The 14,385-nt window shown below is 45.2% G+C and overlaps 2 protein-coding genes across 2 annotated transcripts; one reads left to right on the top strand and one right to left on the bottom strand.

Annotated features, from left to right (window-relative positions):
- Nucleotides 1-60: 60 nt before the first annotated feature.
- On the bottom strand, nt 61-1,870 carry Rps28 (ribosomal protein S28). Its single transcript, XM_052746614.1, has 4 exons — nt 1,733-1,870; nt 1,599-1,646; nt 217-350; nt 61-130 (listed from the first exon to the last, which is right to left on the bottom strand). The coding sequence occupies exons 1-3, from the start codon at nt 1,769-1,771 to the stop codon at nt 228-230; spliced, it is 210 nt and encodes a 69-aa protein (XP_052602574.1). The 5' UTR covers nt 1,772-1,870; the 3' UTR covers nt 61-130; nt 217-227.
- Ndufa7 (NADH:ubiquinone oxidoreductase subunit A7) lies at nt 1,857-13,891 on the top strand. The gene is made up of 4 exons (XM_052746613.1): nt 1,857-1,981; nt 2,783-2,832; nt 7,215-7,364; nt 13,683-13,891. The coding sequence occupies exons 1-4, from the start codon at nt 1,931-1,933 to the stop codon at nt 13,768-13,770; spliced, it is 339 nt and encodes a 112-aa protein (XP_052602573.1). The 5' UTR covers nt 1,857-1,930; the 3' UTR covers nt 13,771-13,891.
- The last annotated feature ends 494 nt before the right edge of the window (nt 13,892-14,385 follow it).

Raw genomic sequence — 14,385 nt, 5'->3', positions numbered from 1 at the left:
TAAGTTCCAGACCAGCCTAGGCTACAAGAGGAAAAAAAACAAAAGCCCTAACCAGACGAGTTAAAACAATACAAATGCTTTATTTAATAGTTGCAGGTCATCATGGGCCAAGTGTTGGATATCCAGGATCCTGTGAACAGACCCAAGTATTAAATAGAGAACGTTTTTTCACTCCCAGCAAGTGGCAGTTCTTCCCAAGGGTTGCCATATACCCACCAGCAGCAAGGTCAGCGCAACCTCCGAGCCTCTCTCTCTGATTCCAATAGGGTGAGCACATCACCCTCTCGAACAGGGCCTTTGACGTTTCGGATGATAGAGCGGCTGGTGTCATCCATAAATTCCACGCGCACCTATGGACCCATTAGAAGAATTAAGTGCTGCTACTTACTAGTGGGGTGGAAAGGTGATATGGATCCAGAGAACAATAGAGCTTGGGGTAGGGGCTGGTGAGATGGCTCAGCAGTTATGAGCTTTTTGATCTTTCAGAGAATCTGGCTTCATTTCCCAGCACCCACAGCTTGCTACTGGCCTGTTAAGTCCAGCTCCAGGGGAAATCTGAACCCCCTCTTCTAATCTCTGGACATTATCAAGTGGTAGACATATAAAGTGGAAACAAATCCCCCACCACCAAGAACCTGGGACAATTAAAGGGTGTACATTAGAACCTTTAAAAAAAAAAAAGCTGCATAACCAAATTGCTGGAAGGTCTGTGAGATCCTGGGTAACCCAGAGCACAAAAGGGGTGTGTCTTTTTCTTCTACAAAAATAAGGTCTCGCATATCTCATGCTGGGACTAAAGGCCTGGCGTAATTTTTTTTTTTAAAGTCAGGGTCTCACTCTGTAGCCCTGGCTAGCCTTTAACTCAGCCTTCCTCTGTGCTGAGATCAAAGAGACCCAAGCCAAGGCAGGGTCTTACCCTGTAGCCCAGGCTTAACCTTGAATTCCTGATCCTTCTGGAATTACTCCACCACCCCAAAATACCTCTTCCCCACCTCCAGTGTTTAGGCTTCTATCTTTGGGCCTCCCGCTTAAGACTAGGCCAGGCTGAGGAATTTTCCTACCTCAGTCTTTTCAGTAACCTATGATAGGAGACCTGGGTATAAACCAGATTATTTTTTCCCTCCAGGAGAGTAGTCAAGGCATCTCTAGCCCAGGCTGGTCTCCATACCCACAATTCTTGCTTTATGTGGTGCAGGGGACTCAAAGTCCTGCATGCTAGGCAAGTGTCAGCTTTCTTCAGGACTAGATCTCACTCATTCTGTAGCCTAAGCCTGCCTGAACCTCCCAGGTATCTGCCTGTCTTAGGTTTCTTGAATTACTGGCGTGGGCTAGCACCTGAGATTTTAGTATGAGTGCAGTATCCAGTCTTTGGGTTCTGCGTATGTCAAGCAAGTCTACTACCGACACACAGCTCCAGCCCACTCCACCTTTTTAAAAATAAAACGTTCGAACTGTCTCAAGGTATTCATGTTGGCTACTAAGTCCTATCCTCAGTAAGCCTAGCAGTCAGGATTAAAGGCCACCAAATCCAGCAGTAAACTGAATATTTAGGAGGGCTCAGAGCCCAGGAAGTAGTCGGGGTGTCCCCACCCGCTCACCTGCGTGCACTGTCCCTGCGAGCCGGTCCTGCCCAGCACTTTGGTTACCTGCAGGAAAGAAGGGACAGTTAGACCCGACAGACCCAGCTTTCTTCTCCTTTATCCAGGCTTCTAAACACGTGCAGTCACCTCACCCTAGCTAGCTTGATGGGTTGCACGCGACTCGTGTCCATGATGGCGGCGATCTGTCGGAGAGGAGTCACGTGAGCAGGGAAGCGCTTTTATAGCACGCTCTCGACCACGCTCTACTCCCGTTCTCGCGAGAGCGCTCGCGCTACCCAGCAGTCTGCGGGGGCAGAGTCGTCACCAGCGTCCTTCGGAGCGGAAGAAAAATGGCTTCCGCTACTCGCGTCATCCAGCAGCTGCGGAACTGGGCGTCTGGGGTGAGTGTTCCGGTCCGATTGTGGTAGGGAAGGATTTAGGTTCTGTGTTCCTCCGAATCTTCTACCGCTTTCACATCTCATTAGTTCATTGGGGGAGTCCAGGATCCCTCAATTTGTGACTCCATTAGTCCGGGACTCAAGGTCCTAAGTGTTATCTGGTCGGGTTTCCGGGATTCCCTTGTCCCCATACCTCGGCTTTAGATAGCCTAGCTTTAGCTTCCTGCCCCTCCTCCTCTCCCGCCCTTCTCTCCCCGCCTCACTTGTCTCCCAAGTCCCACTCAGTCCCGGAGTTCCCTAGTCCCCGTATCGTAGCTTTGAATCTGATGGCCGTAGTTTTCTCTTGTTTTGGAAAGTCGAGGAAGAGTATTTAGGTTTCGCAAGAAAACTAAAGGTCAGGGAAGTTGTAGATTTCGGCAGCTCCTGGTTGGAGATGTACAAGAGGAAGAGAGGTAGCCATGCCCTTTATGTTTGGGTCCAAGAAAGGCATATTCAGCACAGCAGGTCAGCAAGCAAATGTTAAGGTGTGTGGCTCTTCAGAGAAAGTGAGAATTTCCATAATGTTAGGGCAAGCTTGTTTAGTATATTGACCCATATCTAAAGAAGATAAAGGGAGAAGGAAAAGAGGGAGGCTTTTAAAGTTAGGTCTTGGAAAGGCTCAAAAACTTGATAATGTTCTGTAAGCCACTGTCCCAGCTTTCTTCATTTGCAGGGCCTATATCCATATCTTGACTGACCACACCTGTTCACTAACCCAATCCTGGGGTTCCCAACAGTCTGACCTCTTCTCTCCTCCTCCCACAGCAAGACCTGCAGGCGAAGCTGCAGCTGCGCTATCAGGAGATCGCCAAGCGGTGAGCAGGCTTTGCTTGCTGCCCCCCCCCCCCCCCCCCCCCCCCCCCCCCCCCCCCCCCCCCCCCCCCCCCCCCCGAACTCATCTTGCCGTTCTTCCACCAACCCTAAATCTGAGGCTAGTCATAGTGGTATAACCTTTACTCTCAGCACTCAGGAGACAGAGGCAGGCTGATTACTGTGAATTCAAGGCCTACTTGATTTACGTGGTGAGTTCCAGGCCAACCAGGGCTACATAGTGAGAGACTGAAAAACAAATGAAAAAACAACCTCTTGGCTTTTGCTGGGTTTAGAATGAGCTCCTCTGTGAAAACTCAGCAGAAGCCAAGGGGAGCATCTGAAACAGAGCACCCAACCTGGCCCCAAATTTGTCATGTAGCCCAGAGTATGCCCTCACACTCATGATTCTGCTTCAAGTGCGGGGATTCCAGGAGTGTACCACCGTACCAGGTTTATGTGGTGCTGGGGACAGCTTCATGAATGTTAATCACTTAAATTTAACTATGCCTTAAATTCTTATACTTATCTTTTTTTCTTAAAAATATTTTTAGATTTATTTTTACATGTGTAAGTGTTGTGCCTGCATGAGTTTATATGTATCATGTGTGTGCCTGGTGCCTGTGGAGTTCAGAAGATAGCATGAGATCTCCTGGAGCTAGAGTTATACAGATGGTTGTGAGCTACCATGTGGGAATCAAATCCTGGTTCTCTGCAAGAGCAACAGTGAGCCATCTCAACAGCTTCCTATCCTTACTTCTTATGTGAATGTTGTCTAGGAGGGAGAAACATTGCAGAGAAATAAATACAGCATGTACGTACATACATACACACATATATAATTATACATACACATATATATACATATATACACACATATATATACACATATACACACATATATACATATATACATACACACACATACACACATACACACACACACACACACACACACACACACACACACAGGCTTTTCGAGACAGGGTTTTTCTGTGTAGCTTTGCGCCTTTCCTGGAACTCACTCTGTAGCCCAGACTGGCCTCGAACTCACAGAGATCCTCCTGCCTCTGCCTCCCAGTACTGGGATTAAAGGCATGTGCCACTACCACCCAGCTTATTTATATTTTATTGAGACAGGTCTTTATATATAGTTTGCCTGAGCTGGTCTTTCACTCTGATCTGCCTGCCATGTGCTGGGTTGACTGGGCATGTGTTACAACGCTTGTCCAGAGGCAGAGTCTTACACTGTATTCCTGATTGGGCTTGGATCACTCTTATCAGGTTGCCCTTGAACTCAATGAGATCCTCTAGGGGAGATGGTTCAACAGGTTGCACTGAGGTACTGGGCTTACAGGCCAAGAACTAGCAGCTTCTTTAGGATGAGGGCGCCCTCTAGTGACTCATGTGGCTCTTGGCATTAGATGACTGGTTATTTTTTACTTTGCTGTGTACAGATGATGAAAGCTATGGCTTAGCATATACGTTTTTCAGGCAAATTCTAAGTTTCACATATTGTTTGTCCTTTTAGAACTTTATAATTGTCATTTTTTTCTTTTTAAAATTACTGCATTTGTGTGTGTGTGTTTGTGTTTGTGTGTAGGTCAGAGGAAAACTTGTGGGAGTAGTTCTTCTTTCTCTGCCATTTGAGTCCTGGAGATTGAATTTAGGTAGTCAGGCTTGGTGGCAAGCACTTTTGCCCAATGAGCCATCTTGTTGGCCATTACTTTGTTTTTCTCTTATTTGTTTGTTTGTTTTTTGAGACAGGGTTTCTCTGTGTAGCTTTGAAGCCCTTCCTGGAACTCACTCTCTAGTCCAGGCTGGCTTCTAACTCACAGAGATCTGCCTGCCTCTGCCTCTCGAGTGTTGGGATTAAAGGCATGCGCCACCACTGCCTGGCTTGTTTTCCTTTTTAAAAAATTTTTTTATTTTATTATTTTGTGTTTGGGTGTTTTGTGTGTATGTATGGCTGTGCACCACATGCATGCAATATCCTGGAGGCTAGAAGGCGTTGGATCCCTTGGAATTAGAGTTTCGAATGGTTGTGAGCCACTATATGAGTATTGGGTCTTCTGCATGAACAAGTACTAACCACTGTGCCATGACTCCAGCCCCCATTGTTTTCTTCAAAAGACAAGGTATCGCTGTGTAGCTTAGGCTTTCCTGGAACTTATTATTTGGCCAGGCTGTTCTTCAGGTCTGGACCTCCCTCCTACTTTGGTCTTTTGAGTACTGAAACTACAGTGGTGTACCCAGTGTCCAGCTATGCTTCTCATTTTATCCTGTCTTTTCTACTTTTGTAATTTTAAGAATTTTTTGGGGGGGCTGGAGAGATGCTTCAGAGGTTAAGAACACTGGCTGCTCTTCCAGAGGTCCTGAGTTCAATTCCCAGCAACCACATGGTGGCCCACAACCATCTGTAATGAGATCTGGCGCCCTCTTCTGGCCTGCAGGCAGAACACTGTACACATATTAAAAATAAATAAATCTTAAAAAAAAATAAAAATAATAAAAAATAAAAAAAATAAAAAAAAAAGAATTTTTTTTGGGCTGGGCAGTGGTGGTGCATGCCTTTAATTCAGCACTCAGGAGGCAGAGGCAGGCAGATCTCTGAGTTCAAGGCCTCCCTGGTCTACATAGTGAGTTCCAGGATAGCTAGGACTGTCACACAGAGAAACCCTATCTTGAAAAACAAACAAAAAAAGTTGTTTTTTTTTTCCTTTGAGACAGGGTTTCTCTGTATATCCTTGGCTCTCCTGGAACTTGCTTTGTAGACTAGTATGGTCTTGAACTCAAAGATCTGCCCTCCTCTGCCTCCTAAGTACTGGGATAAAAGGCGTGTGCCACCACTCCAGGCTAATCTTAGGAAATTTTAAGCTAGGTGTAGTGGTGCAGACCTTTAATCCTAGGGCTGGGACACAGATCCGGTGGATCAGAATTTGATGCCAGCAGTCTTGGTCTACATAGAATTTCAGGACAGCCAGAAACCCTATCTTAAGAAAAAAACAAAACAAAACATAAAATTTAAAAAGTATTTTATTTATTTATGTGTATATGTGTCCGGGCATGTAAATGGAGATGTGCATGTGTGCATGCAGAGGCCAGGAGAAGGCTCTGCTTGTTATGTGTGTGCTGGGATCTGCACTCTGTTCCTTATGATTGTATAACAGTCACTCTTAACGGCTGAGCCACTCTCTAGTTCTTGTTTTTTGTATTTTTGAGACAGTCTCATGTAGCCTGTGCTGACTTGGAATTCATGTTGCTTAGCATGACCTTGAACTGATTTTCTTCTACCTCTCAAGAACACTGACATATTTTTTATTTAAGAAATAAAATGCGCCGGGCGGTGGTGGTGCACGCCTTTAATCCCAGCACTCGGGAGGCAGAGCCAGGCGGATCTCTGTGAGTTCAAGGCCAGCCTGGTCTCCAAAGCGAGTTCCAGGAAAGGCGCAGAGCTACACAGAGAAACCCTGTCTCGAAAAAACCAAAAAAAAAAAAAAAAAAAAAGAAATAAAATGGCTTTCAAATTTTTGAAAACTTAAAATTGCCAGAGAAAATGTTGTTTGACAGTGTGGCCAAATAAACAAATAAATCCCTAAACTTTTTACTGTCATCCACTCTGTCCCAGGCAATTCCTCTTTTGTTTGAAGCTTAGTGTTTCCTTTCACGGCTTTAGATTTCTTGGTAAACCCAGAGTTTAACCCAAGACTGGACTGAGCTTTGTTCCACATAACTCTTCCACTTCCCTCTACAGGGAATTTTGGCAGCAGACCATACAGTAGCAGGAAGTACAGAGAGTTGGACAGGTTCCCAGGGCAAGGTGTTCTTTGAGTAGTAAGCCTTTATTCCAGCAGGGCTCTTCAAAGGGTTCCTGAGATAATAGGGAACTCACAAGTTCCATAACCTGGCCTTTGGGGGGTGGGAGCTGAGGGAAGCCACTTCAGTCGGGTAATCTGGGGCAGTGACTCAGTGTTATGGACTGTAATTGCTGGATAAGGGGTGGTCACAGCTTGGCATTCTAGCCTGATTTCCTGAACACATTTAGGTGGAGGGAAGGCTGCTGCTAAGCTTAGCTTTGGGTTGGGGATAGGATCCTGTCTAGGTTTCTCCTTGTCTTGGGAACTTCAGGAAGGGTCCTTTATAGTGACTTAGGGTAACTAGGCTGGAGCATACTTCCTCAGCCTGGCTTTGAAGACTTTTTTTAATATAGATAAGTGTCTACTACTTGCTTTCTGGTCCCAGACCTAGGCATATAGTGTGATAGTGTACTAAGGCATGCCTCTGGCCTACAGCTCTCTTTGTAGCTCCTGATCCTTAGTATTGTAAATGAGTTGTGGCAGTGAGAGCTTCTGTAGGTTTGTTTCAATACCAACATCTTTTTCCTCAGGACCCAGCCACCTCCTAAGCTCCCTGTGGGCCCCAGTCACAAGCTGTCCAACAATTACTACTGCACGCGTGATGGCCGTCGGGAAGTTGTTCCTCCTTCAATCATCATGTCTTCACAGAAGGCCCTAGTGTCGGGCAAGACAGTTGAGAGGTGAGGACCCTCAATGTTCCCTGCCCAGAACTCCGCAACAGTCCCTTCTGCCATCAGCCTTTCCTTCCCTGCAGGTGGAAGGGTGCTTTCCACAATCCCATTTTATCAGCTAGGTGTGGTTGGACAGGAGGCTGCGGCAAGAGAATCAAGAGTTCAGGCCAGGGCTGAGAATATAGCTCACTTAGTAAGCTACTTGCCTTTTAAGTACAGAGACCTGAGTTTGATCCCCAGAACTCACATTTAAAAAAGCCAGGCCTGGTAGTACATTTATAATTCCAGTGTTGGGAAGGTGAAGATAGGCTGAGGCAGGAAGCTTGCAAGTTCCAGGTGATTATAGTGAGGGGCAGTCTTAAAACAAGTTGGGGCAGGTAATATGGCTAAGTGGGTAAGGAACTTGCTGCCAAACTTGATGACCTGAGATTGATCCCCTGGATCCATGTGCTGGAAGCAGAGACCTGCAAATTGTCTTCTGACTTATACATATGTGCTATGGTATGCCCTTAGCCCCAATAAATTAATCCAAAAATAATGATGATGCTAAAAGAACCCCAAAGGAACCCAAGAGAAAAAACTGTATTTGGTTCCTGTCCTCAGGTGCCTTATATTAAATGAGGATGATGGTAGTATTACACGAGTTTCATAGGAGTCCATAGTCTGGAATGAGTTTCTGTACTAGGTCCAGTAGACCAAGACAGAACAGACACTTATGTGAAGCTTAGTTGTTTATCCAGCCTTCTGAGAAATCAGGTGAAAGATCACAGTCAGTTCCCTGACAAACCAGTTTTAGTTGGCATGATAAAGAAGTCCCCGCTAGTTTAGCCTTTGTAAGGAAGGTAACTTTGAACTGACCAATCTTTTTGTTTGGCTTCTGTTTCCTTCAGCTCTTTTGTGTCTATAAAGCCAATCTCTTCTCTATTTATCAATTTTTGTTTTGTTTTATAGAATGAGGCGAAAGGGCTGGTGATAATGCAGCATTTAAGAGCACTTGTTGATCTTGCAGAGAACATGGTAGGGTTCCCATGGCAGCTCATAACTTTCCTAAACTCCAGTTCCAGGGGATATGATGCCCTTTTCTGGCTCTGCAGGTACCAAACATGCAAGTGGTACAGACAGACACACACACACACACACACACACACACACACAGGAAAATTACCCATACATGTAGTCATACACATACACATAGAAAAAAAATAGAATGAGATGCTGAGGCCAGATGCAGTGGCACACATCTTGCATCCCAGTACTCAAAAGGCAGAGCTTGAGGATGGCTACAAGTTGGAGGCCAGCCTGGTGTACATAGTAAGACCCTGTCTCAAACAAACAAGCAAGTAAGCAAGCAAATAAGCAAGCAAACAAACCAACAGACCCAGTAAAAAAGGGCTGGAGAGATGGCCCAGTGGTTAAGATTGTGTAATGCTCTTGCAGAGGAACAGAGTTCTGTTCTCAGACACCTGTGTAGATGGGCTTACAACCTGTAACTCCAGCTACTGGATTCCATAAGTGTTATGTCCTCACATACAGCACCCTTCCCCACACTCCTTACATGTTATTTTTTTTACAAAAAAGATGCTGAGGTGATTGCTCAGTTGGTGAAGTTCTTGCAGAACGTGGTTTTGATCCCCAGAATATATGGGGAAAAAAAGCTGATTAAAAGATGTACATTTGTAATCTCAGCATTGTGGTGGCAGAGATAGGGAGATCCCTGAGCCTGCTGGCCACCGAGCCTAGGAGAATTTCAGACCAAACAGAGTTCCTGGCTCAAGGAAAGGGTGGATGTTGCTTGATGAATGACACTTGAGGTTTTCCTCTGACTTCCGTGTTTGTGCGCGCACACACACACACATTGACACAGGCACACATAAAAGCATGCACACACGGAATGAGAGACTGACCAAGAATTGGTCACAAAGAAAAGCCAATTAAAGATAAAGTATGTTTGTTGTACTTTTGTCTCTTGACCATAGCTTTTCCTTAATGAGCTGATGAATAGAGTTCATACCATACTTGATTCCTGATAACTCTTGCAGAACAGAATTGATACCCAGAGAGTTCAATAGCCTAGGCCATAACAGCCAATTTACTGTGAGGTCCTAGGGTACTCCGCAGCCTTTTCTCTTTATTCAAGGTTTTTTTTTTTTTACTGGTTATGGTGGCACATGCTTTTAATCCCAGCACTTGAGAGGCAGAGATAGGCGATCTCTTGAGTTCTAGGCCAGCCTGGTCTAGAGGGCAAGTTCCAGAACAGCCAGGCCTACACAGAGAAATCCTGTCTGGAAAAACAAAAAAATTAAGATTACTTTAAAAAAAAAATTTACTTTTATTTTATGTATATGGATGTTTTGCCTGCAAAAAGGTCTTTGCATTACATACATACCTGGCAACTGCAGAGGTCAAAAGAGGGCATCTGGTCTCCTGGAACTGGAATGGAATTACAGTCAGTTGTGAGCTGCCATGTGAGTGCTGAAAACTGAACCTGGGTCTTCTGGAAGAACAGCCCATGCTGAGCCATCTCTCTAGCCCGAAGATTTATTTTTAATTACATGTGTATAGGTCTGTGAGTGCATGTACCCTTGGAGACCAGAGGCATTAGATCTCCCTTCAGAGTTACAGGTTCTTGTGAGCCATCTGATGTGTGTGTGTGTGTGTGTGTGTGTGTTGGGAATTGAACTTGGGTCCTCTGTAAGGATAGCAAGCTGGATTACTGCTGAGCCATCTCTCCAGCCCTACATTAAAAAAAAAGTTTGCCAGTTGTGGTGATGCATGCTTTTAATCCCAGCACTCAGGAGGCAGATGCAGGCAGATCTTTGTGAGTTTGAGTCTAACCTGGTCTACAGAGCAAGTTCCAGGACAGCCAGGGCTACACAGAGAAACCCTGTCTCAAAAAACAAAACAAAACAAAACAAAACAAACAAAAAAACCAAACAGAAAACGTTTATTTTGTGTGTGTGTGTATGTGTATGAGGGGGAGGAGAAGAGAGGAGACAGTGATAGAGATAGAATGAATAGGTGTGCATATTACAGAGTGTGTGGAGGTCAGAGCACAGTTTTTGGGAGTTGGTTCTCTTTTTACCTTGTTCAGGCAAGGTTTTGTTTGTTTCTCTTGCTGTGCTGTGTGCTAAAGGCTGTTTGGCCCATGAGCTGGCTCTGCCTCCTATCTCTTTGTAGGAGTGTTGGGGTTACAGATGCACACCACCATGTACAGCTTTTTATGTGGGTCCTAGGGATCAAATTTAGTTTGTCAGGCTTGCATAGCAAGCACTTTTACCCACTAAGCTATCTCCCCAGCCATCAGCCTGTTTATTATTTTATTTTATTTTTTGAGACAGAGTTGACTTTCTATTTACTATGTAATGAGAACTTAACTCATAATTCCTTTACCTCCAACTCCTAAGTACTGACAGGGATGTGCTGTCACACTTGGTTTTTGTGATGCTCGGGGTTGAACCCAGGGCTTTTGGTATGCTAGATAAACACTGTAGTTGTTCAGTCCATGAGGCTGGATGTCTCAGCTGTCTTCAGTATAGGCTGGAATCCCAAAGTAGGCTCTAATGCCAGACTTCCTAATGAGAGAGCAAGCAAGCAAGCAGGCAGGCAGGAAGAGAGAGAGAGAGAGGGGGGTGGGAGGGGGGGGAGGGGGGAAGGAGAGAGAGGAGAGGAGGGAAGAGGAGGAGGGAGGGGGGGAGAAAGAGGGAGAGGGAGGGGGAGGGGGAGGGGGAGGGAGAGGGGAGAGAGAGAGAGAGAGAGTTAGTTTCCTTCTTCCATGTCCTTATATAGGCTGCCAGCAGAAGGTGTGGTCCAGATTAAAGGTGGCTTATCCCACCCAAAAGATCTGGATTAAAGGTTTATCTTCCTACCTCAAAGATTCAGGTTAGAAGTGGGTCTTCCCACTTGAAATGATTTAATTTAGAATAATCCCTCACAGGTGTGCTCAGTCATTTTGGATTTAGTTAATTCCAGATTATAGTCAAGTTGACAACCAAGAATAGCCATCATAGTATGTGTCTCCATGCCCAGCCCTGTCTTTATATTTTTAAGAGCTAGATAGTAATGACATACATTACTATTTTGCCTTGGCTGTCCTTAAAATCTTGGACTCAGGGGATCTAGTTGCTTGCTTTAGATTTTTTTTTTTTTTTTTTTTTAAGTACTATAGGTGCATGCCACTTAAGCACCCCCCCCCCCCCCCCCCCCCCCCCCCCCCCCCCCATGTAGCCCAGTCTGGTCTTAAGTGTTAGTGTTGTCTTTTTATTTTGTTTTTTTTTTTGGGTTTTTTTTGTTTTTTTTTTTTTTTTTGTTTTTTCGAGACAGGGTTTCTCTGTGTAGCTTTGCACCTTTCCTGGAACTCGCTTTGGAGACCAGGCTGGCCTCGAACTCACAGAGATCCGCCTGGCTCTGCCTCCTGAGTGCTGGGATTAAAGGCATGCGCCACCACCGCCTGGCTAGTGTTGTCTTTTTACATTTCATACTCTGCTCTGCCAGCTCAAGGGCTGGCCTTAAGTCACTAGTACTGTGCCTGTGTGCACCTGCCATTGAGTGTTTGTGTGGTACTCACTACCTGAGGAAGGACAGTGAACAACCATTACCCAGTGAATAAACATGAGGACATGACTGCTCCTAGATATGGTTGAGGAGAAGGTTTTTATTGTAGATATGAGTGAGAATTCAACCAGAGACATCTGGAAAGGTACAGACAAAACATGGCCAGAATAGACTGGGCCATGAGAGAAGAGAGAAGACCGGGAAAGAGAGGAGAACTTAGAGTGGAGCCATGAGAGTGCTTGTGGAAGTGGCTGGGTTATATAGGAAAGGAAAACTGGGAGAAGGGAGGTGAAGCTCAGGGGCTGGAGAGGTTTAGGGTAGAAATGCTGAGAGGAGCCCAGGGAGCCTGGCTCTAATGTGGGCTATGATATGTTAATAGGTACCTCAGCTATCCATCCCAGGTTTCTGTGGGACCTAACACACAGCATCCTGCTCTGGAGTCTGTTCACACTGGAGTACAAGTAGGAAGGGAGGGTTCGAGCTATCCAAGGCTAGGTTCGGGCTGGTGTCAGGGCAGGCTGACTGAAGCTTCTCATGGCCCATGCCAGCTCCCAGCATGTATTCATTGGGGAAGGATTGGGCATTCTGAGATACCTGCCTTCTGCACTCCATATCCAGAAAGCTCAGTGGGTGTGTTTGTACTGGGGTGGGCATGACCACCTTACAAACGAGGGAAATATGGGTTAGAAAGACCAAGTAACTTCAGTGCTTAAGGTCCTTCCCCATTGCTAATACAGAGACCACAACCAGACAATGCCATTGAGTGGAACACTCATTCCTAATTGGGATGCTGTCATCAAATTCCCTACCCCCCCTTACCCCCAGGGCTCAGGGAACTGTGCAGAAGGGAAGGCTGAAAGATTGAAAGAGCCAGTGGACATGCAGAACATCAAGGAAACAGTGCTTTACAGACACAGCAGGACTGACATACATATGACCTCACAGAGACTGTGGCAGAGTGCACAGGGCCTGCACAGGTTCAAGCCTGATGGGGTCCAGGCGCTGAGAGGGGAACTGGATATGAGACCCCATTCTTTTTTTTTTTTTTTTTTTTTTTTTTTAAAAGATTTATTTATTTATTATGTATACAGCATGTATGACTGCAGGCCAGAAGAGGGCACCAGATCTCATTACAAGTGGTTGTGAGCCACCATGTGGTTGCTGGGAATTGAACTCAGGACCTCTGGAAGAGCAGTCAGTGCTCTTAACCTCTGAGCCATCTCTCCAGCCCCGAGACCCCATTCTTAACTCAGAACTTGTTTCCAGGTGACAACTGCTTGCAAAGGAAAAATCAATTTTCTCCAGTGGAGTCTCACTGGGTATAAGAACTACACTTAGGGCAATCCGCCTGCACAGTAGTAGATGGCCAACACAAAACAAACAGTGGTATTTTTGGAGATTTTGTCTCAAAATGCTTTGTTTGGGTATTTTGTAACCTTACAGGTCTTTTGCTTATGTATTATGGTTTCCGATTTTGTGTTCTATGTGTGTTATTGTGTGTGTACATGTGTTTTTCTTTTTTTTGTTTGTTTTGTTTGGTTTTATTGTTTTTATTTGCCAGCTTGTTTTATAAAGAGAGAGAGGGAAGGCATGAAGTTGGATGGGTGGGGGACGTGGAGAGATTCTGGGAGGAGATGAGAGAGAAAACTGCTCAGAATATATTGCATAGAAAAATTTATTTTCAATAAAAAAATTAAAACAACAACAAATAAACAAAAAGATCCTTCTCCAGTGTTCTTTGCAGACCCTCTCTAAGTGGAGTTTTTTTTCTTGCAGCTCAGCTGTGGCAGCCACTAAGAAGGCAGTGACGCCTGCTCCTCCAATAAAGAGGTGGGAGCTGTCCAAGGACCAGCCATACCTGTGACACAGCCCCAGGCTACTTTGCTGGATCCCCAGGGCCACCTGACTACTTTTCCTCCTTGGATTTCCTCTGGGGAGAGCATGACCTAATTTATAACAAATACATAGAACTCACATTACTTCTATTCTGTCTTGTATTTATTGATTTGATTTGATCTGTTATTATTGTCTTTGTAGGGTATATGAATACATGCTACAGTGTGTATGAAGGTGAGAGGACAACTTTGGGAATCGGTTTCCACCTTGCTAAGGCAAGGTCTTTTGATTTTGCCATGCTGTGTAATTCAGGCTAGCTGACCAAGAGTTTCTGGGTGATGCTGCTGTCTGTTCCTCCAATCCTGCTGTAGTAGTGATAGGATTACAGATTTGAGCCACTGCATGTCTTTTTTGAGTTCTGAGGATGGAACTCCAGTGTGATCCTTTTAAGCTCATACTTATACTTGTGAGCCATCTTGCCAGCCCACCCTTTTTCTTTTTTTAGTCTTGGTGGGTATTGTTGGTCTATGCCTATAGTCTTTGTACTTAGTAAGCTAGTAGGTGAATATCATTGCTGTCCTGTGGATCAGCTGTAACCCTTAAGTAGGTCTGTGGATCCTGAAGGTAGAACCATGGAATACGT

The sequence above is a fragment of the Peromyscus californicus genome, unplaced genomic scaffold (genome assembly GCF_007827085.1).
Source record: "Peromyscus californicus insignis strain IS unplaced genomic scaffold, ASM782708v3 Scaffold_1__1_contigs__length_55948999, whole genome shotgun sequence".
In the NCBI taxonomy this organism is placed as follows: Eukaryota; Metazoa; Chordata; class Mammalia; order Rodentia; family Cricetidae; genus Peromyscus; species Peromyscus californicus.
The sequence above is the reverse complement of the archived record's forward strand: the minus strand, read 5'-3'. Positions and strand labels throughout refer to the sequence as shown.